Here is a 24,720-nt window from a genome sequence, read left to right as displayed (position 1 = left end):
ATGAGGAGCATATCAAGTGGTTTGAGGTGCGATCGCCGCGTCACTGCCTATCTCTGTCCCACCTTTGCTTGCCCGGAGAACTCAGCACCACCACAAAATTAAATCTCAACCTCCTTGAGCCGCTTTGCAATGCTCGGAGTTTTGTTTTACTTCTTCTTCACATAAAATCGGCTGTTTGGATGTATTGAATATTACAAAATTACTTGAATCATAACTCTGGTCGGCTGGCTTTGGTTTATAAGGGAGAACATTGCTACGCAGCGCATCCGCGGTTCCGTAGTGTAGCGGTTATCACGTCTGCTTTACACGCAGAAGGTCTCCAGTTCGATCCTGGACGGAACCAAAATCTTTTTGCATAAGTTTTCCATCACAACTTACTGCTGTCCTGTTAATATTTGCTAATAATATCCAATAGTACAATTTTTATTGATAAATTATTGTTTAACCTCTAATAAACAACATATTTCTTTAATTTCCAACTGCTTTCAGCTATAAATTTGAACACTGATAAGGTTTTGGAAAGTATCCGTCGGCGCTGCAGTCTGAGAAGGGGCGAAATGTGAATCCCGGTTGTCGTTACTCAGACATACCCGTACTAAGTTTTCTATGGAGTTTCTATTTGGTGTAAATAAGGAAAATTGTATTTATAGGATGAAAATTTAGGACTGCAATTATTAGGAGTGTGCAGTCTTTATTTAATATAAACTCCCATCAAAGTTGCAAAGTTGTAGTGAAGAAAAACGTGGTTAGCACGTTTCATAATCCCTTATGGTACACACTTATCGTATGGGGTTTGGAAATTGGAAGTTCTTCAGCCGGGCAATCATTCCCAGGTGCAAAATGGTTAGAATCACATTGATTGAGTTTTCCCTGATAGTTTTCCTAATTCCGCTGAAATTACTCGCCTGTGAAGAGATTCTGGGATGTGGAGGTTTCATCAAGACTCACGCGGCAATAGATTTTTCCAAAGTTGAGATAAAATTGTGAGTATTTAGATCTGCAAAAGTCATGCCGAATTTCCTGCTAATCGAATTACAATTTGATGGAATTTTTCTAGGTTCACGAAGCAGGGAAATCTCAAGGATAAGACTGACTGCTCACCATCCAATGGGTACTACTTCCTGCCTCTGTACGACAAGGGAGAGTATCTGCTGAAGATCTCTCCACCACCCGGATGGAGTTTCGAACCGGAGGAAGTCGAGTTGGACTTCAATGGAGAGACTGACGTGTGCAGCCTAGGACGTGACGTGAACTTTGTCTTCAAGGGCTTCGGAATCAGTGGCAGAGTGACAATACTGGGACACAGGGATGCAGGAGCGGCAGGAGTGAAAGTGGAGCTGCACGACTCGAAGAATGACGATGTCCGGAAGACGGTTTCCGACGTCAGTGGGAATTTCTTTTTCACGCCAGTCATCCCAGGGATGTACAAACTCAAAGTACATCACGAGAAATGGTATTTTGAGAAATCCGAGATCACTGTGGAGGTGAACACAGGGAATACAGAACTGGCTGAGAACTTACTTCAAGTCACTGGCTTCGATGTCTTCGGGAGGGTGTTGAGTGATGGTCAGTCCTTTGGGAATATCGCCGTTGCCTTGCTGCCGGAGAAGGGCGTAAAGCACAGTCCAAAGTGCATAACTTCTCAAGTCAACGATGTCATCAACAGTGAGAGAGGATATTCCGGAATGCCGCTTTGCGTGAGCTCTAGCGACTCCAAGACAGGAACATTCACATTCAATGGAGTGAATCCTGGGAAGTATCTGATCAAGCCCTTCTTCCCGCAGAGTGACATCAAGTATAACATCGAACCGGAGTTCCTCGAAGTGATTGTGGAGAAGGACACTGTGAAATTGGCGCAGCACTTCGAAGTGAAGGGTTTCAGCGTGGCTGGAAGAATTCTGACCAGCAAAAACGGAAAGGGAGTGAAGAATGCTGTGGTGAAGCTGGATGGAATTGAAGTGGCTATCACTGAGGAGGACGGACAGTATAAGTTTGAAAACATCAAGTCTGGAACTCACACAATCCAAGTGACAGCTGATAATGTCCAGTTTACTGACCACACGATCAATATAGCTGCCAATAATCCCAGGATTCCTGACATTGTGGTGTCGGAGTTTAAAGTGTGCGGTCAGGTGGTGTCCAGTGGGAGCCACAGAGTGGCCATTGCGGGCGCCAAGTCGGGTTTCCACGTGGAATTGGAGACTCCTGCTGGTGGCGCTGGAGGATGGTGCACTTACCTCCCAAATGGACAGTACATCGTGCAAGTGGTGCTTTCTGAGGAAGAGAAGAAGACAGGAATGCAGTTCGTGCCTAAAATCCACAATATCGAAGTGAACTCTTCACCTCTATCCGGGATTCACTTCCGGGAGCTTCGTGCCACGATATCAGGAGAGGTGAAGTGCCTCTCAGACGCAGGTTCTGGATGCAAGGATCTCACAATAACTCTCAACTCGGTGGACATGAGTGGCAGCAGCAATGGACAGTATATTAGTGCTGTGCTGAAGAATGGCAAGTTCACCTTCACGGATGTGATGCCAGGAAAGTATGAAGCTAGTGTCCAGGACACTGCTCTTTGTTGGGAGGCGTCTCGCTATGTGTTCACCGTGCAATCAGCTGTGGAGACCATCCCCACGTTTATTCACAATGGCTACAAAGTCACCATGATCGCCAGTCACGTGGTGAGGATGAAGTACGTGAAGAAGGGTGTGGAGAATGCCACGGCCATTGAGCAGGACCTTCAGGTGGGTCTGAATTTCTTCTGTGTGGCCAAGGAGGGAAGCTACAGTGTGGATTTCGAGTGGAATCATCAGTACGATGCCAAGGAGATCCCCAAAATGTTCGATACTGCGGCAACTTCTCCGTATTTCGTCACCTTCTCCAAACATCGAAGCATCCTGGGCAGGATTGAACCGGCTGTTGAGGGTGTTCAGCTGCACTTAAGATTTCCTGGAAACCCAGAGATTATGGACATTGTGGCGGAGAGCAACAAGAAGGGAGAATTTAAATTCACTGCCGTTGACGCTTCTGTGGATATTGAAATAACAGCATCGAAGGAATCTTACGAGTTCTCATCCTTTGACAAGACCACCAATGTTATCCACGCCAAGAAGCTTTGTGAAATCGTGGCCACCGTTCGGGATGAGGCTGGGAATCTCCTATCGGGGGTCTTGCTATCGCTGTCAGGAGGTGAAAGTTACCGGAAGAACCTCGTCACTGGAGATGAGGGTGTGATTAAGTTCCACTCCCTGTCACCTAGTCAGTACTTCCTGAAGCCAATGATGAAGGAGTACAAATTTGATCCAGTCTCCAAGATAATCGATGTGCAGGAAGGAGCTACAATCAATGTAGATTTGACTGGGAAAAGGATTTCGTTCTCAGTTTTTGGCGCTGTGACGTCCCTGAACGGCGATCCTTTCGCCAATGTTCTGGTAGAGGCGATATCCCAACCACCATGTCCTGGACACCAAGAAGAGACAAATTCCGAAGCGAATGGTCAGTTCAGAATTCGTGGTCTGCAGCCTGGATGCACATACGATGTGCAGGTGAAGAAAGAGGGCAATGCTCAAGTGGACAGAACCATCCCTACTAAGCATTCTATCACGATGAAGGACACCGACGTCAAGGATGCCACAATTATCGCTATCAGTCCTCTGGGATTCATCGATGTGTCTGCCAAAGTGATGACAAACAGCAACAATCATTACAAATCTCTCAAGATCTCACTGTACAAGAAGGGCAACATGGATAAGCCTGTCTACTCGCAGCGACTGGACAGTCCGCTGAATCCGAAGAGCAACGTTAATCCCGGAATAATGGTGTTCTTCCCGAGGATACCCTTTGATGGCAAGAGCATCTACTTCGTGGATCTGAAGACGACGCTCTCAGAGAAGAACTTCAAATTCAAGCTGCCCGTTGTGCAGTTCATAGCTAATGAGAGCACAATCTTTGTGGAATTGGACTTCGATGCGGAAGTCAGGACAACAGATGGAGATCTCAATCCCAACTCGATCGCCGCTCTTGTGCTGATATTGCTGGTTGGTATCGGCTTTCTGAAGCAGGATTTGGTGCTTGAGTTGGGCAAGATGGCCTGGGACAAAGTTTATGCAGCTGTTCAGGATGCCATCAACAGGAGGCGGCAGAAGGAAATCAGCAAGTTCGATGAGAGCTTCGACGAGAAGGAGCTGGAGAGGCTGGCCAAGTCAATCAATGCGGTGAAGAAGAGGAAGATCAAAAAGATTAATTGAGCCCGAGAGTGAAACCACCAGAGATTCATTAGTTGCGTTTTTATTTGTTTTGCGGGACGGGAAAAGGGGCTCAATAAATAGAAAAATATCTCTAGACTCGTCGCGTGTCGTGTTGGTGGTCATTAGCATCTCTGGGGCATTTCTCCGCCACGTTTTAACACCCCCGAGAGGTCAGTGGGTCACAGTTGATGTCTCAGTCACGGTCTGTCTTCTCTCTAGAATTTCACTTTCACGCTGTCTTCATCCGCAGCATCGTCATAATCTGGCGACCCGAGGTGTCTGCGTCATCTGTCGATGTAGCGATATCCTCATCCTGGCTTTCTTCCTCAGGCGCTGAACTGGAATTTTCCTGAGCCTTGTCGGCTGGTGAGTAGCACTCCTTGAAGAGCCTGGCACAATCGGCGAGATTATGTGGAATTTCTGGGAAGTTTCTGTACTCAGTCAACATCCCTTGACTCAGATAGTTGTAAGCGAAGCCAAAGAATGGATTGTCTTTGGACTGAACTTCCATTTCGCAGACGAATCTCTTCCTGCAAACCATCGTATCGACTCCCAGGACGGCAAAAGCCATACTTGTCCAGTCAAAAGAGCTAAACATTGCAAAATTTGAACATGATCAATTTTGAGACTACGTGCATTTGGTTTCTTGACTCACTTTTGGCGGGCTGAGCGGCCTCCACTGTTCTGATAAGCGACCCTTCTCTTGGAAGTGACGTCAGGTGCTGAAGCTCCTGAAGCTGCTGTTGTGTCGTGCGAATGATCATGAGAGACGTCATGAGGAGAAGCGTCATGATGGAAATCATGATGAAAGTCGTGACTGAAATCGTGGTGAAAATGATCACTTGAAGACGGTGCTGTCGACAATGTATCCGGATTCCAGGCACTGTAAGGATCTGGGCCGTTGTAGGAAATCCCAGGTCCACTGTGAGACACGAAAGGACCACTGAAAGGAATTGAAAATGGTTAGAAACCAATTCAGGAAATTAGAATGCGATTTTCTAACTGCTCATAAGGAACAATAGCGCCTTCAATTTCTTGTGGACCGTGATTCTTGCACCCAAACAGTGAGGCTCCCGTCCAGATTTTGAATCCGAAAAAGGCTGTAGCCACGATCAGGATGAACACAATGACCAGCTTCAGTTTGATCGCCACGAAGGCAGATATGGCATGAAGACCACCCAATCCAACCAGAGGAACTGCGCGGAAAAGAAATACTCTATCAGGTCATTCGTTCCACTTCTGATCTCATGAAAATTAGAGGTTTATCGCCGGTGACACAGAATTTATGCTTTTCGGACAAAATCCACTGTGACTCTGAATTCTCTTTGATATCCTTACAGAGAGCGTGGTAGAGATGCTTTCGCCTCCTGGGCGTGATTTCCGTTTTATCGTCACTTTTGTCACCGCCCAACCCTTCATCAGCCACAACATAAATCACGAAAGTGATAACTATCACGAGAGTCAATATTTTTCGCAACATTCTAGTTCAGCACAGATAAATCCTCGCACAAAGCAAACACTTCAGAATCAAGATCCAATCTCACTTTTCACCTCTTCACGCCAAAGCATCAACGTAAACTGAAGAGTGAGTTTGAAGATCAGCTACTTTTATATTTGACCAGTGAAACCACGCGGCTGTAATTGATCTAATTTGTATATCATTGCCTCACGAATCTTCACAGAGAGTCAGAATGCAGCAGGAAACGCGTAAATCATATCTTTCTTTTTAATTGATGAAACACATAAGCACGAATCTTGTAGTGTTCTGTGTTGATCTCTTAAATAATGCAATCTCTCAAGATAAGATGTAATACTGAAATTCCTAGAGTTCCTGGAGCAATTTCCCTGACCGTAGAAAGTGGAAATGATCTTTGTCACTACAATTAATTAACACATCTTCATGATATCTATAACACATTTCATTTCGAATGACTAGCCCTAGATTTTTTTCTGGCTCATCATTTGGCGCATTTTTTATCGCTCAATTGCTCGCTTGTTTTGTTTTCCATCTCTCTTACGTTAATTAAGAGATCATGCCGAAGAAGAGTTTTAAAGCATTGTTTTGAAAAAATTCAAGAGTGAAATTCCCTGGAAGTTCATGCTGCGAAGAGCGGTTATTTTTCGAATTCTTTTCCCCTCAACGGTATAACAGACAGTGCGTATAACACCCTTTGGTTATCGCAGCGCCACGAGCGGTGTGTCAAAGTGTCAAAGCGTGAAAAGAAGATTTTTTGGAGGCGTAGTGAAATCGTTTCCTGGTCAAATCTATTGGAATCCAGGCATGGAATCTGTTGAGTTACACAGCAGAGAATAGTGACTGTTGTTTACAAGTGAAATAGACGTGAAAAACTGTGATCATGGGCAGGAAGAAGAAGAAGGCATCGAAGCCCTGGTGCTGGTATCCTTTTCAAAGAAACACCCTACGCGGACGTCTATCGTCCTGGTTGGGAGAGTTGGAGTGTAGTCTCCTTGGGGATTTTCTCATTTTCAGTGACTTCCACTTTGCAAACAAGAGGGTTTGGTGGGAAAAATCAATGATCCTAAAGCCACGTGTTTTCCACTCTGTTTCCCCACACCCCGGCTTCTATTCTACACTTAATCCTATCTCCATCTCACTAGGGAGCCGCAAGACACAGTTTTCCCTGGTTATCTCAGTGTAAATTGGCTCTTTTGTGTCTTTTTCCACTATCATACCTTCCCCATTGTATACAATAATACGTAACAAACATGGCGGCCATTTTGCCCAGAAATGGGATTCTCAGGTGATTTTCCTCAATTGGCACCCCAATAACACAGGTACTGCAACCGGGAGTTTGATGATGACAAGATCTTGGTGCAGCATCAGAAGGCGAAGCACTTCAAGTGCCACATCTGCCATAAGAAACTGTACACTGGCCCCGGACTCTCCATTCACTGCATGCAGGTTCACAAAGAGACAATTGACAAGGTGAGTGGATTTCGCGACGTGTGAGGCTCACTTGACTGAGGGAATTGTCTCCGTAGGTGCCCAACTCGCTGCCAAATCGATCAAACATCGAGATCGAGATCTACGGAATGGAGGGCATCCCGGCTGAAGACATCCGGGAGCACGAGAAGGCAAAGAATGGCAACAAGAGTGACTCAGATGACGACGAGCCGGCCAACAAGAAGGTGAAGGCGGACGCGGCAATGGCACAGGCGATGCCCGTGATGCCAAACATGATGCCACCGCACCTGCTTGGGCAGTATGGCCAGGTGGGGCCGATGCTGGGCCACATGGGCCCCATTCCCACGGCCGCGTACATGAACCATGGCGCCGGGCTGCCAATGATGAATCCCCACATGCTGGGTGCACCAGCTAGACCGCTATTCCCCTCGGCATCGCATCCTGGCAACACGCTAACACCGTCAATGCCTGCCAAGCCAACTTTCCCGGCTTACAGGTAATTTCAGCATAGAATTTAGTGGTTTCTCAAGTAATTATGCCTTGACGTGTTCGTGGGTTTTAGCAATGCCACCATCAGTGCGCCGCCGACGACAAACACGACGGGCAATGTGAGTGCACAGGCGAACTCCGACAGCTACAAACAACCCAATATGATCCCCACGTCGGGCACCACGTCAAAGATTGTGCATCCGCCGGAGGATTTGAGTCTAGAGGAGTTGCGAGCGAGGAGGCCCAAGTACGAGCGGAAGGCGGTAGCGTTGTCGGCTGGCGGCATGGGAAAGATGCCGCCGGCCCACATCAACCTGCCCACAACATCCGTGACTCTGCAAATGAGCAGTTACGCTCCAGCCACGACAAGTGCTCCGGCAATTGTGTCATTTCCCGAGGTATGTTTCAATCAGGGTTTCCTATCTCGCGCTTTCAAGCGGACATCACATCAGTCGAACACCTTCTATTGAGAATTCAGACAGACTTATAAATAACAACCCTTCCAAAGCTTAGAGACAGTGAGCGAAAGACTAGAGTTTTAAACAGAAAAATCCTCCTTCAATCGTACTTTCCGTGAAGTATTCATACTTTATTTGATCCTTTAGAATTCATTTTCAAAAATTATGTCTTACAACACTTTTGTCTACAATGTTTTTTTTTTTTTATTTTCTATTCTGTTTTAAGTTTGACTTTTTTGTACAGTGGAAAAAAATGCTGCGAAATGATTCTCAATATTCTCCATTCCTGCATTTTGCGATTGTTTCTCTCTTGATTTCTCGTTTATATTATTTGTCTTTTTGCAAAATCCTCAACACGCAACACATATAAATATAGAAGTCCTGAGATGACAAAATTGATCTCCTTGTCTCACTGTGTAATATTTTCTTTCTCTTCGCGTGGGGCAAGAAATGAACAGAAAAAAGAGTCATGGCAAAATCTCACATTTTAGCGACTTTAAATTGGATTTTCACACACTCTGATTTATAGAAACATAGGAATGAGTATTCAGGTATTTGCTTTCTTTATTTTTTCTAATTCTCATTATAATTAAGTCATGGCAAATGGAGGAAAAAAATATGCATTTCAATTAGTTTGCTAACAAATACATATATTTTTTTTTAGTAAATTATAGTGAAATACACAAAAAAAATTCAATATTAGTTAGTAAGAGAAGAACGCATAGAATTTGCATAAATTCTGGCTATTTAGAAGAATTTAGCAAAGTAGGTTTAACTCTTTTTTCAATTTGTGAAGAATAAATTTTTGCACTAGAAAACAAGTGAAAAATAACAATTTGTACGCTAAAAGATAAGTAAAGAGTGATTAGACTGTTAATATTTTAGTTTTTTTAAACAAATTTTACTTATTTTTATACCTAATTTTAACAATGCCAGAAGTATTGAATATTCTTGATAAAAGATGTAACATTGCGAGTCGCGATATTGAATTAAGACCAATTAGTATTACTAGAATTCCTAGAGAAAGGATAAGAAAAATAAGAATAAGAATTTTTGTAATCTATATTAAAGAAGAGAAAACGAAGACGATCAATGCCAATGATCTTTTCTTTCTTATCTCTGTGCGAAAATATTTTGACGTAAAAGAGCGCGTTTATTTCCAAGAACATCAATTTTTAAAATTTTATTTCTCTTGACAAAAGAAAGAATACATAGTATTTCTTTTATTTTATATTTATTTTGCACGAGGGTAAGTTCACCTTATAAATTACAACAGAGAACTGACAAGCTTTCTGATTTTGCGGCACTGCGTTGGTTGTTTTTCTTTCTACTTTATTTACATCTTTCCAAATCCTCTGTTTGATTTCTGTCTTTTTTTTTACATATAATTGTTTTTCTTTTATCTCTATTAGATAATATACAAGAGCAATATTTTTGCTGGGCAAATTTTAGTTTCTCTTTCAACATCCCAGAGACAGATTGTCGAGCGAAGACGTTGTAAGATGAGCGGGAGAGAGACTGAAATTGTATTCTTCCTGCACTTTTGCACCTCCTTAAGAAATGAGATTGTTTTTTTTTTCTGGCATTCTATTTGGGCAAAAAGAGAGCGTATATAGAATTTTTGACTAGAAGTTTTTGTGTCTCACGTGGAATCTGGAAGCTTTTCAGTGTCACAATTGAGAATGTTTAATTAATGACTTTATTTTTGTGACTATTTTTACAATTTATTTTGCAAAATTAGCCAAATATAAAATAAAGTTCACTGACAAAGTTTCTCTTAAATGGACAACTTTGGCAAAATGAGATTAATCACAGTAAAATAGTTTTGGTGTGGCGTGAGAGCGAGAGAGTGGGTGAGAGAGCGAGAGAGGACACAGGAGATGCAAGTAAATTGTTGAAAATTCTTTGAAATTAGACACCCCAGAAGTGTTTCTTTTATTTCTGTTTGTTTGGCAAAAATTTTCTATCTTGATTTTGTGTTTCTCAGAATTTTGTATCAATTTATTTTGATTTCCTCTGTGAGATGATTATTATGCTTTTTGATGTCTCAAGAGTTTAAGATTTTTGGCTCATAAGAATCCACTTTCGTCGTAAACTGATCTGTTATTTAGTTACAAAATAAAAAATAAAAAGATTGAGAGTTTGAGACAGAGATTTTAAAAGAAATTTAGAGAGTTGATATAATATATATTCGAAGGTATGTCTTGTGATTTACATTATTATTATTACTATACTATTACTATCATGAATTCACGATATGTGTGTGATTGTTAGCGAATGTCTGTTTTATTTTCTTTTAATTTTTAGTTTAATATCTATATTATTATTTTTTCTTTGTCTTACAAAATGGAAATACTTTTATCTTATATATATATGAGATATTGGATCCTAATTTTGCTCTTGATCTGAATTTTTTACACGCCAATTCTCGTTACCATAATAATTAAGTGTTGATGGTTTATGGGAATATTTAATGTTTGAAGTTTTCTTTTAAGCATGCCGCCGCCGTGGCTGCCCACGCAGCTGCCACGCAGCAAAAACAATTGGAAGACTTGAATAGGGCGGTGATGATGCAGCGGTTCCAGGCGGCACGGCAGCAAGGTCCACCCCTCGGGATGGTGAGTATGAAATTCGCTTAATTGCACTTTTTATCATTTGTCTATGATGGAAATAGTTAGCAACCGAAGCGAGCCCTCTATGCCTGTATACTAATTGCTGAATTTAATTGGCAGGTGCCTGTGGTTTCTAGTCCGATGCCCCTGGTGCCGCCCATGATGAGACCAGGAATGAATTTCCCGCCTCAAACGGCCGCTCTATTGGGAAGCAATATGATGAGATCTCCATCACCCGCTCTTGGACTGCCAACTGCAGGTAGAGTATAGAAGATTTGTGTAGCAAGAAATGGAGAAATGCGGAAATGAGGTTGAGATTGTTTTGTCCGCATTCTGTTCACTTGATTGGTCCTAAAATTAAATATTCTCCCTAAAGGAGGACTTCACTCTTTCTCAACAGCAGCAGGCTTAATTGCGCCAATTCCCGGTATTGTTCCACCGGGAATGGGTGTCATGATTCCGGGGCCGCCGATGCTTCCGATGATGCCACCGAGATTTCGGTGATCTCCCCAGGCTGGGCCGCTGCGCTTGGCTCCCGTAATCCATCTTCCCGTGCCTGTGGTGTATCCTTAAAGTGAGTGTCTTGATCATCAATTGTTTTGCACTTGGCACGCTAATTGAAATATTGCTTTGTGTTTTTTTTCAGTACCTCTGATCAAAAGTGAGACACATTAAGACAAAAAAGACAAGAGAAAGCATCACGTGGAGATGAGAAGACGAAGAAAGTGTTTTGAAGATCAAAGGGGAGACACGGCAAAAGCAAGCAAAAATCTGAGGAAGAGTGCATTGAAAGTGGATGGAAAAGTGGGAAGTCAACAACAGATGATGAGAAAAACCAATTGCAATGAGAAACCTTTAAAAGTAGGAGAGCGCGTTTTGAGTAATGAAAAAAATGCAAGAAAAATCATGAAAAACTCTCACACACACATGAAATGAAAAAAGAAATTTAAAAATCTGTTTGGAGCAAGGTAAGCTCTCAATTATTTCAAATTATATTATCGTATATTATATAATATTACAAGAGATAGATCTTTAGGTAATGTCCCCTCATCTTTAGAATGCGAATGCAGAAGAAAAGAAATGAATATTCTATATTAGTGACTTAAAGCATTAAATTATTTGACATGAAAAGGGAAAAGAAGTCTAAAGGATTTCCCTTTTTCTCCCCCTTTTTCAAGCATAAATTACAATTTACATTTGAGTAAAAATATTGTGGAAAAAATCCGATTTAAGAAACAAAAAGATAAAATGAATGCAAATTAACCATTATATATACCTTATATATGATAGAAATTTTTAGAGAGTTTTGTGGAGAAAAGGAAAATAATATTTTTTAATGTATGTCCAATTGTCTGGATGATGATGACACGATGATAACACACAGAAATATTGTACAAAACTCCGCTGATGATAAATTTTTCATCGCTTTTTCGATTGACGGAGGTCAGTAAATTCAATCAATTCTTATTCTATAACTTAATATCTATATATTTTACTTTAATGGCACCCAAAAAAAAACACACATATAGAACAAAGATTGGAGAATATTTCAAAAGAAATTTTTATCATGTAAGCCAAAGATGGTTTATTTTTTTTATTTTTCGTTTTCGCTTTTGAAGATTAGTTGTTGATTATTGTTTGAAATTTCTTTTGTGTTTTGAAATATTCTCTGTAAGTCTTTTCATCGGTAGAAAACTAACCGTTCGTTAAGTATATGGGCTTTTTTCTTGGAGGTAAAAAACACACTCACACAAGTCACAAAACATTAGGGTTCCATAATTACCCTAGCATTTTGTGCTTTTCCATCAACACTTCATTACAATCCTCTTCTCTGGCTTTTTGAAAAATATTTTTCATGTGAATTAGATTAAACAAAAGATAATTAGAGCATAAAATTAATATTTTCCCAATTTATTCGTCACTTTTGGATGTCGTGAAATGTTAGAAAAAATAATGATGGGAATTTAAAGAATGTTTTTTTCTACTTTATTACAATTTCTTTTATTGAGAGATGCAATTTTAACCTTCTTCGGCTAATAAATTTATAAAAAGTAATTGTAAACTGTTGAAAATCCACGATTTTTTTTCCGTGTTTGGTCAAAATGATGTTAAAAGGAAATATTCTGAACATGTGAAAAAGGAAAATGGTCATCAATTCTTAGATATGGTAATAAGATAGTTCAACATATATTTTACTGTGCTGCAAAATAATTTGTGTGATTTTCTGAAAGGCGAAGAGGATTAAATCTTCATTGCTATTTACATACATTTATTTTCCAATCTCTTGTTATTAAATTTTTGTTTGTCTTTACAACCTAAATGCGTGGTGACGATTTTAGAAGAAAATGAAAGTAAAGCAGAAGAGAAAATGGACAAAAGCAAGTGTGGGAGGAAACACAGACACACACTAAAAGAAAATAGTTAAATAGAGAGTAAAGCATTACCTTATTACTATCTTATATAGACAGTCTTGACAAAATGAACCTTTTTTAACAAATTCAATTGCTAATCTTTCAAACAGCAATCGTGAGTATGAAAATGATATCGAATTGAGTGAGAGAGAGAGAGAGATGATGATGATGATGATGAAAACCAGGTGAACTTACAAATTCATTATTTAATTATCTATATACATATATATATATATTGAAAGTATGTAATTTGTGTCATTGTTTTTTTTCCTTTTGTTCTTTGGACTCTTTAAAAAATGCAAGATGAATCCTGAATTGATGTTGGAATTTCTTCCTTTTCTCTTATCTCAGTGTTTATCACTGGTATGGAGTTTTTCTTTTTACAAATTCTAGGCAATATATGAGAAAAGGTGTTGTTCTTTGTATACAAAATGAGATACTGTGGAAAAAGACAGAAGTTCCCTTGCGATTGAAATGCTTTGAATTTTGATGGTCAGAATGAGTTTAATTCTTTGAAGAAGAGAATGCGCAGCAACAACAAACTATCTTTGGCATTCTTTCCCCTCTCTCGCTCCCCTTTCTCTTCGCACACACTTTCATTTCTTATCATATAAATAGATATTGAATGTCTGGCTGTTGAATTTCCTTCCTTCTCACACGTGGATTCTGGGATCCTCCGCTTTCCACTCCCGGCTCCGGGTCTTTTCCCTCAACTTCTCACCTCCTTTCATCACTGCGTGTTCTCTGTTATGGGCTTTACCACGATGCGAAGGGGAAAAGGGAGAGAGAGAGAGAGAGAGTGGGAATCTTAAGGATTAACAGCACTGAAACATAATTGAAAGCATTTTATTCGCAGGCGACAAAATACACAATGAATTATTTAGTCTGTTTCCCAGAGGCGCAAAACCGCAAAGTCAAAAACTGAAGGAGAAAAAAAAAGTTCAAAAGGGAGGCCAGAAAGTCCCTCCCACGCTTGTTGATTCGTAAAATGCGATAATCCTCGGATAAGCAGACTTAAAGAGTAAGGATTAAGTAATTCATGTTGGAAGTTTGTCACATCAATTCGCCAAAAAAAACATATTCTTTTTAATTGATATTGAGTGTGAGAAAAATGATTGCAAGCACTTTTCCGCAAAGAGAAGCAATCTCGTTTTCTGGACGCAACATCGATAACTATACATAAACTTTATTTTCCCTCTGGAATTTTCACGCCCACGAGGCGTGCGGGAGGTTATTGTGGTTTGTATTTTTCTTGCACACAATATTGTCGTGTATACTTTTGGAGCAGAGAAGACTTGTGTAACTTTTTTCTTTGTACATTGAGAAGGACATGATGGTAGAAAGATGATGGACTTTGAAGCTGAAGTAGATGGAAATAAATGTGAAATTTGCAAAAGATATTAATACTTGTCTTTTGGCGACCCCCGTGGATTTTGGCGACCCAAATTGATCGGATTTCTGGCACGTCATCCCAATGACGATGGCACGAGGCCGATGGAAGGAGTTAAAAGGTTTTACTCATTACAGCACAAGTTGAGCGTGTAATTAGGAGAGGCAATGCATGTTGTGGACTCAGCGTGAGGTAATTTTGCGGTTTCTGGGAAGTGAACATGGTGGGAGGCCTCCAAGGACAGCAGAGTCGTCATTAAGAGGTAAAATTATCATCAACAGCTTCCTTTTCGATTAGATCAATCGTCACGGCTTAAGGGGAGATGTATTCGAGGGAAAAATGACGTCTTGGAGAGGCGATGGAGTGTTTTTAGAACGATACTTCACACTAACTGTAGTTTTTGAGCTCTTTCAGTAAATTAAAAGCTTTCAGTCTGATTCTAGTGTTACTAAAATGATATTGTATTAAAAATCTCTAAAAGGGAAATTTGTGATTTACTCACTTCACCAGTAAAACTTGAATATGGCTGCAAAGCTCTTGCTAAACTACTTTCACACTTCCAATCAAGAGTTTGTCGGATAACAAAGGTTTGTGGTAGCATCTAAATACTATTGTTTAATTTCTTTCTTACAGTCTACGAGTTTTTCTTTAAGCTAAGTAACAGTTTGGTAAAGCTTTGTGTCACCTAATGAGAGATTCTTTATCATTTGGGATTAATTCCTCGCTAAAGTAATGGAAAGTTTACTGACACAAATTGCGTTCTATTTATTTTTCTTACCGACAAGTTTAAAGAAAAACTTGCTTCTTAATATGGTATGTATCTTTTATAGTGACAAATTGAATTAGTCTTTCTTTTTCACCTGTAATCTTATATGTATTTGGCGCAGCATTTGTGGCCAATACAATTGCCTCGTGCCATCAACCACCCACATTGTCGCAGAGCCGCAGAGGAGGAAAAGGAGGCTGAACTGCTCCTCCCAAAAATTCCACCTCGGGATCAAAAGTCTTTCGTCGAAGGGCACAAAGTGGGAAAAGGAGTCGCCTCAGCGGGAAATTACTCACTGACTCCCACTTGGCGACCATTTCGTCTCGTTATGGCTCCTGCGCTCCCACGGCGTCCCGAAGAGTGGCAGAGTGACTCTATAAAAGGCGGACAGCGTCGTGGCGGCGACAGCAGACTCTGTGTAAAGTTTCCCGCGTGAAAATGTGCGATCGCGCGTAAAGCATGCGGCTGGGTCTCTTTACCGTGCTCCTACTGACGGTGGCGAAATTTGCTGAAGCCGATCGGGCGCTCGCGTACAATATGAGGGGCATCTCGCCGGACCAGAACGCCGAGGGCAGCAACTACGACAACTTCCACATCACCTATGACGAGTATCCTGTAAATTGGCCTTGGATTTTGGGTGGTGAAGTGCGATGTGTAACTGAAGGCTCTCTGATTTAGATGATTGTGCCGAAGAGGGCCGCTCTGCTCCTGGACAGGCTCATGGTGGCTCTTCACCACGCCATGGAGAACGGGGGCGAATTGGCGCCTGGTGAGCTGGAGAAGGACAAGGTCTCGAAGATGAATCCGCACCGGAAGATAGTTCAGCAATACTTGATGCAGCACCGGCTACCCAAGGAGGCGGCTTCAGGTAGTTTCTGTGATTGCCATAAAATAACCCACCCACTTGTTGTGTGACTGAAAGTTGTCTCGTGCTTCCCGGGGGCGCAACGAAGCTGAAGATTCCCGGCTATTGGACAAATTGAAGGATTACGACGTGGATCTCAATCCGGAGGATTTGGTAAGTGCACGCGAGCCGAGAGGGCAGGTGAAAGTGTTCCTAAAGACATTCTCTGCTCCGCAGATGGACCTGGAGCGACGGGGCCACAGAGTGGCCCTGGGGCCCAACAAGGGTCGTCAATATTGGCGTTGCTATTTCAATGCAGTCACGTGCTTCTAACGCTCCACGAGCCAGATAAGATTAAAATTAGCTGAAGAAACACCCCTAAATTTTTTTGTCACGACACATCCATAAATACATTTTGAGTGAAGACAGAGAGGGTGTCAAAAATTAAGTCAGACAGCGCGACACGATCTCTTAATCCTTCCCTTCTGCTTCACATATAACATTTTTATGGCCAACACCATCCTAATGCCCTCACCTGATTTATTCCCACGCAAATACGGTGATTCACGCAGGCGAATCAACAGCCCAGAGAAAGATTCTCTCATCCGAAGACGAGGAGAATCCAATTCCGCGTATTTTGCTGACACTCACGCTGGCTTTGTGACGACTTCTAGCCTGGGAAATTAAATTTGGCAGAGATTAGGAAGCGCCTGAGAGAAGTGAGAGATTCTCTACATCGCGTCTTGCGATGGTTAAAAGATTTTCTCGATTTTCTTACAAGGTAGGTTTGAGTGGGTTGTTATACTTTCATACTTAACAACTTTTGCATCAGCAAATTAGGCGAAAAATACTTTTATTTTCCATATGAGTGAGCTGAAATAAATCTACTTGACATCTCCTTTTCACTAACTGAAGAGTTTTCTTTTTTTCCAAACAAACAGACAAATTTTGTTATCCTATTCTTACATTTTTCGCGTCCTGTTCTTTGTATACGAATCCACTTTAATTTTAATCAATATGTATAAAAAAATTCAAAATTTTTTTGCGAGAAATCATGTTCTGTTGAAGGTTTCAAGGTGTAATTTGGAAGGAATGTGAAAAATTTGTGTAAGTTACTTGTAAAAAAATGGTTTACTTTTCCTGTCTCATTCTAGTCATTTTTCTGTACAGAGAAATAATTCATTAAATAAAAATGATACTGTAATGTGTGAAAAAAAAACAATCTATTAAATCCAAAGAAGTCTAAAATGACACTACCTCAATTCTTGCAGTGTTTTAATTACGCAGCCTTGTTAATTTCGGCAATTAATCTCGACAAATCCCATTTATTCCCCTTACGGCCTACTCAGCTTCCCATTGCGTAGACTTTGAGGTTGCACAGTGTCGACAATTCCGAGAGAAAGGAGATCAGAAGCTGGTGTCGCGGCCCAACTCTGGGCGCTGTGATAACAAGGTACTCACACTTCTTAAGCCCAGCCTGTCTCTCTTGCTGGAAAGATTGAGTGCGGATTATAAATTAGGCGAGTAATACAATCTGCACAAAAGCCCTCCTCCGCACCTCCCCAGGAGCACACCCTTTGGCTGGCCAGGGATGAAGGATGGCCAAGTGGTGCAGGGCGAAATGTGAAGCTGCAGCTGGAAATAGTGTGTGGAATTGTGCAGGAGAGGAAATACGAAGCGTTTTACATCTCAAAGGCCACACTTAATAAAGCATTCTCACGTCACAAGATGGGTATAATTTATAATATGTGGGTGACATGTCTCTGTGGTTGCGGGAGACACTCCAACTCGCCTTTTTTCCCCACTGCAGCCGCCCGGAGGTGGCCAGTCGTGAAGAAGCAACTGGAGCTGCCTGAGCTTGCCTCTGCCGCCCAATTTCCGCCCTTTCCCGCCCGCGTTCGCTATAGTGTGTGCGCCAAATTGGGCTCAATTGGATCCACACAACTCGTCTTGCCACCTTAATTGCCTGCACCTCCTCCGCTGGGGACGCGCACGTCTGTCCAGTCCTCACTTCATCGCCGATCCTCGAGGTTTCCCCGCGGGCGAGAGTGGAAAATTTACGCGCGACAGCAGTGCAAAAGGAGAATCGCCGTGCCTTGAGACACTTTCCAGAGTTCATCCTCAATAGGAGTTAATGAAATAATCATTTTAATATAAATAATCTCTATTAGTGCACATTACGCAATCATCCGGGCGTTCTCGGGACATTCTTTTTTTCCTCTCTTTATCGCAAAAACCTCAGTGATTCTAGTGCGCAATTGCGGATCTCGGGAAGGAAGCTAGAGGATCTCTCGGCCCAAGGATGGGCGAAGAAATGGCCACAAATACGGACACCAAGTCCGTGGACACGAGATTCGACAAATTCTGCCAGCGCCATGGCATCAATTCCAATCTCATCATGCTGAAAATCACACTGTTCGTCATGTATGGAGGTGAGTTGCTGCACTTGGCTTTCTCGAGAGTTCGTCTCAGCGAGAATTTTATCAATTAGGCAGCTGTACGGGCAAATATTTGAGGCTGAGATAATCCAGATAGTTGCTGTGAAAACTCTTATCGGCGGAGCGCCTTGAGATCCAAAACTATTATTGTGTCTAATAAGATCCGTGAAGTTCAGTTTATTATGCAGATTGGCTACTAACCAGACTCTCGAGACGCTCAAGATGCGACAGAGAGTTGAGTTTCTTTTTCACCAATTTCATGTACAAAATGTGGGGGCATTTTGGCGAAGAAAACGGAGAATTTCACGTAAATTTATTTAGAAGACAGACGGGTCTGCAGGGAACAATCATTTTACTCTTTAAGAGCGTCAAATTGAAACAGTTGCTCAGATAAAGTTTGACTATACGCGATGTGTATTGAAATATTTTCATTGGCCGTTATAAAAATAGCCTGTGAATATGATTTTATCAGATATAAAATAATTAATGATTTTAATTACAACAAGAATCAGAAACATGTAGAATTTCACAAATAATACAGAAAATTCCAATTTCTCCCTAAATTAATTCAACCCTAATTTTGTAAATTTTAATACGCATAATGAAAATTTAGAGATGAAAGAAACGTTACATTCCTGAGTCAACCCTTGTTAAGCTTCATGATGCTAAAAATAGATGCAAAACCACAAATCTGATTTCAACCAGCCGAGTTTCATTGAGTTTTTCAAATAGCTTCACCACTAAGATCATCCGAAGCCTCTGTTATCATCTCTTATCTGCGTCATAGGACGTAAATTTTGGTTGAGTAAATATTTTCCACGAGTAAGCTGTCTATAGACAACTTTGGCGCCTTTTCTCACCCTCACTCATGCGGAAAAGCCTTTCGACTCGGTAATCTCTTAAGTTAAGAGATGTGCGAATTTTGTGGGAAAATCCTGCCTGTCCGCCTCTGTGGCGCTCAGCGTCTCATACAAATATGTACTCATGTCCAGGATTGATGTGTTTACAGCCACCTCCTCCCTCCTGCCGTACCTCACAATCCACATGCAGAGCATCGGCTTAACTGTGGAGGAGATCGCGATAATTTATCTGGCGCTGCCGTTCACCACCTTCCTCAGTCCGCCCATAACTGGATTCCTCGTGGACAAATTCGGCAAGTACAAGCCCGTGGTGGTGATGAGTCTCCTGCTGAACGCCATCTTCCACCACTCGCTCATGCTCATCCCACAGCAAGAGATTCCTGGCGTCATGCCGGCCGCTTATGTGATGCGCCATCCGCAAACGGGAAACATCGAAGTGTGGTGGTCACCGTGTCCGAGTCGCGAGTGTCCGGAAGAGGAGGAAATCGACATTGTGGTGGATCAGTGCCTCGACCATTGTGTTCTCCTTGAGCAAAATCCCCGCATTGAAATCTTGCCAAGGCCCACAAACTCACCTCTGCGTGATGATGGCGATCCAGTGGACGATCTCAATTTTCATCTGAGCAAGAAGAAGAGCAACGGCGTCAGCACACAGAAATCCTCCACAGTACTTAGCACGGAAGACATTACCACGCCTCAGTACACAAGTGAGTGCAATTATCTTTGGCTTGATGAACCCGATTGAGATGCTTTCTTTCCAGCTCCTCTGCCCACGGGAAGCAGCAATGAATCCCAGGAGAACGATGACTGGGTAACACGTGATAGTTCTGCCTTCTTCCTCTTGGACATGCACCCCGATCTGGGCGACCCAATAGAGCAACTGGGGATGGAAGTGGAGCAGGATGATAACGACACAGTCACTGGCTTCAAGCACCGCTTCGGAGAGAAGCTCTTGTGGGACTCTGGCGTGAATGTGACCGCCCTGGAAGAGGAGGATCTTCGCTGTGGAGGACTTGTGATTGACTCCAACATGTCCAGCACCTATAATCTGCGCCTCAGCGAATTGGCGGCCGATTGTATGGTGCAGAAGTGCAACTTCCGCCATGGAGGACCAGACATTTGTCCGCCCGACTACAAAGAGAGCGACGATAAGATTTTCTGGATCTACTTCCTGCTCCGCTTCCTGGCCACAACCATGCTGTCTGCAGGAGTGACCATTATGGATCCCATTGCCCTCACGATGATTGAGAAGTACGGTGGAGATTTTGGACGTGAGCGGCTCTTCTCCAGCATCGGTATGGCAATCTTCTCTCCCATCACTGGCATCCTCATTGACTACACATCACGTGGACTCGGCTACACCGACTACTCTGCCGCTTTCTACACATACGACCTCCTGCTGATCATCTCCACAATCACAGTTTTGCTGATGCCACTGGGTGAGAAATTGCCAGCTGACAATGTATTCAGGGATCTCTGGAATCTCCTCAAGCTTCCTCACGTTATGATATTCATCGTGTTCCTCTTCATGTTGGGTAACTACTGGGGCTTCATCGAGAGTTTCCTCTTCCTGTATCTGAAAGAACTCGGAGCGCCCAATTATTTGTTGGGAATCACCATCACTGTGGGCACTGTGAGCAGCATCCCATTCCTCTACGGAGCTGAGAAGATCACCAAATGCGTGGGCCATGTGAATCTCATCATCGTAGCGTTCTTTTCTCATGCTTGTCGGCTCGTTGGTTACTCCTTCATAGAGTGAGTCAGCCAAGAAATCTTCATCATCGCTGTATTAATGATTCCTTTTCATTTTCAGGAATGCCTGGTGGTGTTTCCCATTCGAAGCAATGGAGGCTCTCTCTTGCCATCTCATGTGGGTGGCTGCTGCTACATACTGTGCCATCATCTCGCCAAAGAATCTCCTGGCAACGCTGATCGGAGTGCTGGGAATGGCTCACTTTTCTTTGGGACGTGGCAGTGGATCCTTCTTCGGTGGCCTTCTGATAGGCCACGTGGGCACCCGCGATGCTTTCCGCTACATGGGCTTGATGGCAGTGGTTGGAGGAATAATATATGGTCTTCTGCACATGATATGGCTGCGTAAATTCGACCAGGATGCCCAGTTCAAGGATCAGCTGAAATGCGAAGAGAACGGTGAAGGCGAGAGACTGACGGAGCCCAAGACGAAGGATCAGGGCACGACCATGTCCCAGGAGCGTCTCTCCCTCATGATCAAGTTTAACCAGATCGGAAGTCTCACGTCCCTGCCACGTGGCTCTAAGGTGGATCTTCCGGATTCTCTGTCTCATCGCCGAAGCAGTTACAATATTGAGTTCGTGAAGACAACCAAAAGTGGCGGTAGTGCTTCGAAAGTGGATTTACTCAAATCAGCCCTGGAGATCAATCACAGATCGTCTAACACTTCGGTGCCTAGTAGGAAGAACAACACATCCAATCAATCGCTGAATCGGAAGAGAGCCGATAGTGCACCCAAACTTAATCCCAACAACTCCAAATCAACGCCACACAATTCTGGAATCATCGAGACGGTAATTAAGTCATGAATCCAGAGTTTCTGCGGGTACCTTTTGTGATTCTGGATGTCTTATCTGTTCCCAGGAAGCCATCCCGGAGGAGAGTGCCAACCAGCGGAGGAACGTGTACGCACCCGGAGACACCAGCATTGCCGAGGAATCCCTTAGTGAAGTGGTCGTTCCCAATTCCGGCGTGTGTTGTACTTGCAATCGGAAAACTTAACAGCCCATTGAAGTCCCCAGCGACTCAGCCCCCAATTAAGTTATTTAATAGACAATTTATCCTAATGAAAGTTGTGTAAATTTTATCGCTATTCCTACAAATAAACAAGTGGTGAATTTTAGGACTACAAGCAAGGCTTTTGTGCGTCTCAGTCCACCCACGCGAAATTGGGGTTGTCTTTCCCGCCATCAGATGCTGTTGTTGTGAATACACCCCGAGGAGCGACCGTGGTGACTTCACTTTGGGTTCTGCGTCTGAAAATGGGAACTGCTCTGGCCAATTGGGAGAATCTGCGACTGGATTTCTTAGCGCTTGCCTCGCGAACCTTCTCCTCGCCATAATCGCGCCACGATTGGAGCTTCAACTCTGCCATCTTTATGGCATCAATGTAGTTTTCATGACCGGGATTCAAGCCGATTCTGTTCACTTCCTTCACCTCCCCAAGATCTGCTTTCAATGGCGCCAGAGCGGAAAGCGCACGAGAGATTCCTATCTGTCCATGGCGCACGTGATGCTCCATCAAATCAGCGCCCAGGAGCTCTTCATTGGGATCCATTCGGATGGGGACAATTTTGTTGATGAACCAGAGAAGCAAGGTGGTGGACAAAACTCCCCAGATGCACAGGCAGAGCGCTGAGAGACACTGTACACCTAGCAGATACCATCCACCGCCTTTGAACAGTCCTCGCCGACCGTTTGTTGTGCCCAGTGGCTCGGGATTGTCTGCAAAAAAGCCCACAGCAATGACACCCCAAATTCCACACACGCCATGGACAGAGGAAGCGCCCACGGGATCATCCACTGACATCTTGTCGAACAGAGGCATGGTTATGCAGGCGAGGAGTGATCCTATCACTCCGATTACTATCGCTTCCCAGGCGTGGTAGAGAAAACAGCCCGCTGTGATTGAGACCAGGGAGCCCAGGATGCCATTGATGAGATCCACTACATCCACCCGGCCGTCATGTCTGAACATCGAGTACAGGACGCTGAAAGTTCCTCCCCCAAAAGAGCCCATCATTGTTATCACTGCCGCTCGGGCTGCGTACTGCCATTTGGTTCCACTGACGCCGTACGTGCTGCCGGAATTGAAGGCCAACCAGCCCCACCAGAGCACGAAGAGGCCCATGCAAGCGTTGACGGGATTTCCCAGAGGCAGAGGATTAATTCCCTCCTCGTAGCGCCCTAACCGAGGACCCAGCATCAAGGCGGAAGCGAAGGCAGCTGATCCCCCGATGAGATGAACTGGACCACTGCCGGCAATGTCCACGCATCCCAGATTGTGCAGGAATCCATGCTCACCCCACACCCAGCCAGCAGGGATGCAGTAAACCGCCGTGTTGAGGAAGGAGAAGATGCAGTAAGCCTGCACATAGATGGGATGTTAGAATGAGAATGAGAATCAAGTGAGAATCTCACCTTGAAATTGCACCTTTCCGCCATGGCTCCACTCACAATTGTCGTGGCGGTGGTAGAGAACGACAGCTGGAAGAGGAAGGCGGCGAAGATGGGTCCCATGAGAGGATCTCCAACACTGGGATCGATCAGGAAGTCTCCAATGGCGATGAAGGGATTGGTCAGTGGACCACGCCCAAAGGACATACCATAACCGAACAGCCAGTACGTGAATCCACCCAAGACGATGTCGATAACGTTCTTCATCATGATATTGACCTCATTCTTCACGCTCACGCAGCCTGATTCCAGCATCCCAAAACCTGTAGGGTGGAAAGAAGAATTCCAACGTGAAGTCAATAATCCGCTATTAACTGACTGTATAGTTGAGGTAGTGAGCTATAATTAGTCTGAGAAATCAATGTGGAATCCAATTACCAGCTCATGAACGATGCATTTCAGAGGTCAATGCTGATCATCAGCGTAAACAAGTACAATTGTGAGTTGGTGATATCGGCAAATCATGAAAAGTAGATTACGAAAATCATGTGTTTTTGATGTGGCGTTGAATTTCCGGTATTTCTCATCCTCCCACAATTGCCTTTCCTTCACATTTCAAATCACATGATTTTACATTAAGTTCCTTTTGATTGTCGAGTAGGCAGAAGAGATTATTCTCATGATTTTTCTCACTCTTTAGCACAATTTACTCGCATTTTTATCAAGTGATCACTCATTATCGTGGAAAAACCCATAACAAAAGTTCAATCATCAACTGATTTCGATAAATCTTAGGCTTTCGAGAAACATTGCCAAATCTGACTGGATTGATTAGCATAATTTTCTCACCTGTTTGCATCGTGAAGATGATGAAAGAGGACGTGAGCACCCAATTCGTGTCTTCCACACTGAGATCATAAACGCCTGGGATCACATAGCTGCTGTTCCTGGCAAAGGTGAGCTTTAATCCCGACGCCGTGGCGTTGTCCATGGTGGTCAGTTCCTGGTCAGCTCTCAACTGAGTCTCACTGGTGACTATTTTGCATTCCACACAGTGAGGGTGGGACGGAAAATTGGGCAATTTAGTTGTTTTCCTCAGATTGAGCATTAAATTGCTAAATAATTAAGTGTGG

The 24,720-nt window shown here is 43.1% G+C and overlaps 6 protein-coding genes and 1 non-coding gene across 13 annotated transcripts; 5 read left to right on the top strand and 2 right to left on the bottom strand.

The window, feature by feature from the left end:
* The first annotated feature begins 270 nt into the window (after positions 1-270).
* On the top strand, positions 271-343 carry Trnav-uac (transfer RNA valine (anticodon UAC)). Its single transcript has one exon. It is a non-coding gene; the product is annotated as a tRNA-Val (tRNA).
* Positions 344-801: 458 nt separating this feature from the next.
* On the top strand, positions 802-4,340 carry LOC132260187 (BOS complex subunit NOMO1). Its single transcript, XM_059758154.1, has 2 exons — positions 802-983; positions 1,058-4,340. The coding sequence occupies exons 1-2, from the start codon at positions 841-843 to the stop codon at positions 4,242-4,244; spliced, it is 3,330 nt and encodes a 1,109-aa protein (XP_059614137.1). The 5' UTR covers positions 802-840; the 3' UTR covers positions 4,245-4,340.
* An 88-nt stretch (positions 4,341-4,428) lies between these two features.
* Positions 4,429-5,724, bottom strand: LOC132259144 (uncharacterized). The gene is made up of 4 exons (XM_059756696.1): positions 5,583-5,724; positions 5,248-5,440; positions 4,900-5,187; positions 4,429-4,834 (listed from the first exon to the last, which is right to left on the bottom strand). The coding sequence occupies exons 1-4, from the start codon at positions 5,722-5,724 to the stop codon at positions 4,474-4,476; spliced, it is 984 nt and encodes a 327-aa protein (XP_059612679.1). The 3' UTR covers positions 4,429-4,473.
* Positions 5,725-6,431: 707 nt separating this feature from the next.
* On the top strand, positions 6,432-14,544 carry LOC132259360 (BUB3-interacting and GLEBS motif-containing protein ZNF207). 6 transcript variants are annotated; one of them, XM_059756961.1, is made up of 10 exons: positions 6,432-6,642; positions 7,041-7,191; positions 7,248-7,666; positions 7,733-8,057; positions 10,613-10,735; positions 10,850-10,988; positions 11,106-11,303; positions 11,376-11,697; positions 12,114-12,172; positions 13,251-14,544. In XM_059756961.1, exons 1-7 carry the CDS (start codon positions 6,602-6,604, stop codon positions 11,231-11,233), a joined length of 1,326 nt encoding a protein of 441 aa, XP_059612944.1. In that variant the 5' UTR covers positions 6,432-6,601; the 3' UTR covers positions 11,234-11,303; positions 11,376-11,697; positions 12,114-12,172; positions 13,251-14,544. The 6 variants fall into 6 exon arrangements, with proteins under 6 accessions (XP_059612944.1, XP_059612941.1, XP_059612942.1 ...); XM_059756958.1 differs by having other exon boundaries at positions 12,114-14,544; XM_059756959.1 differs by having other exon boundaries at positions 11,376-12,172.
* Positions 14,545-15,775: 1,231 nt separating this feature from the next.
* Positions 15,776-16,646, top strand: LOC132259932 (uncharacterized). Of its 2 annotated transcripts, none has more exons than XM_059757763.1 (4): positions 15,776-15,911; positions 15,975-16,164; positions 16,250-16,314; positions 16,460-16,646. In XM_059757763.1, the coding sequence occupies exons 1-4, from the start codon at positions 15,834-15,836 to the stop codon at positions 16,490-16,492; spliced, it is 366 nt and encodes a 121-aa protein (XP_059613746.1). In that variant the 5' UTR covers positions 15,776-15,833; the 3' UTR covers positions 16,493-16,646. The 2 variants fall into 2 exon arrangements, with proteins under 2 accessions (XP_059613746.1, XP_059613745.1); XM_059757762.1 differs by having other exon boundaries at positions 16,378-16,514.
* A 1,377-nt stretch (positions 16,647-18,023) lies between these two features.
* Positions 18,024-22,325, top strand: LOC132260403 (uncharacterized). Its single transcript, XM_059758476.1, has 5 exons — positions 18,024-18,572; positions 19,588-20,145; positions 20,200-21,193; positions 21,252-21,984; positions 22,055-22,325. Exons 1-5 carry the CDS (start codon positions 18,443-18,445, stop codon positions 22,190-22,192), a joined length of 2,553 nt encoding a protein of 850 aa, XP_059614459.1. The 5' UTR covers positions 18,024-18,442; the 3' UTR covers positions 22,193-22,325.
* A 12-nt stretch (positions 22,326-22,337) lies between these two features.
* On the bottom strand, positions 22,338-24,578 carry LOC132259143 (putative ammonium transporter 3). The gene is made up of 3 exons (XM_059756695.1): positions 24,437-24,578; positions 23,612-23,910; positions 22,338-23,558 (listed from the first exon to the last, which is right to left on the bottom strand). The coding sequence occupies exons 1-3, from the start codon at positions 24,576-24,578 to the stop codon at positions 22,341-22,343; spliced, it is 1,659 nt and encodes a 552-aa protein (XP_059612678.1). The 3' UTR covers positions 22,338-22,340.
* Positions 24,579-24,720: the final 142 nt, after the last annotated feature.

The sequence above is a fragment of the Phlebotomus argentipes genome, unplaced genomic scaffold, assembly GCF_947086385.1.
Source record: "Phlebotomus argentipes unplaced genomic scaffold, Phlebotomus argentipes genome assembly scaffold_18, whole genome shotgun sequence".
Classification (NCBI taxonomy): Eukaryota; Metazoa; Arthropoda; class Insecta; order Diptera; family Psychodidae; genus Phlebotomus; species Phlebotomus argentipes.
Note: the sequence above shows the minus strand (reverse complement) of the source record. Positions and strands in the feature narration are given on the sequence as shown.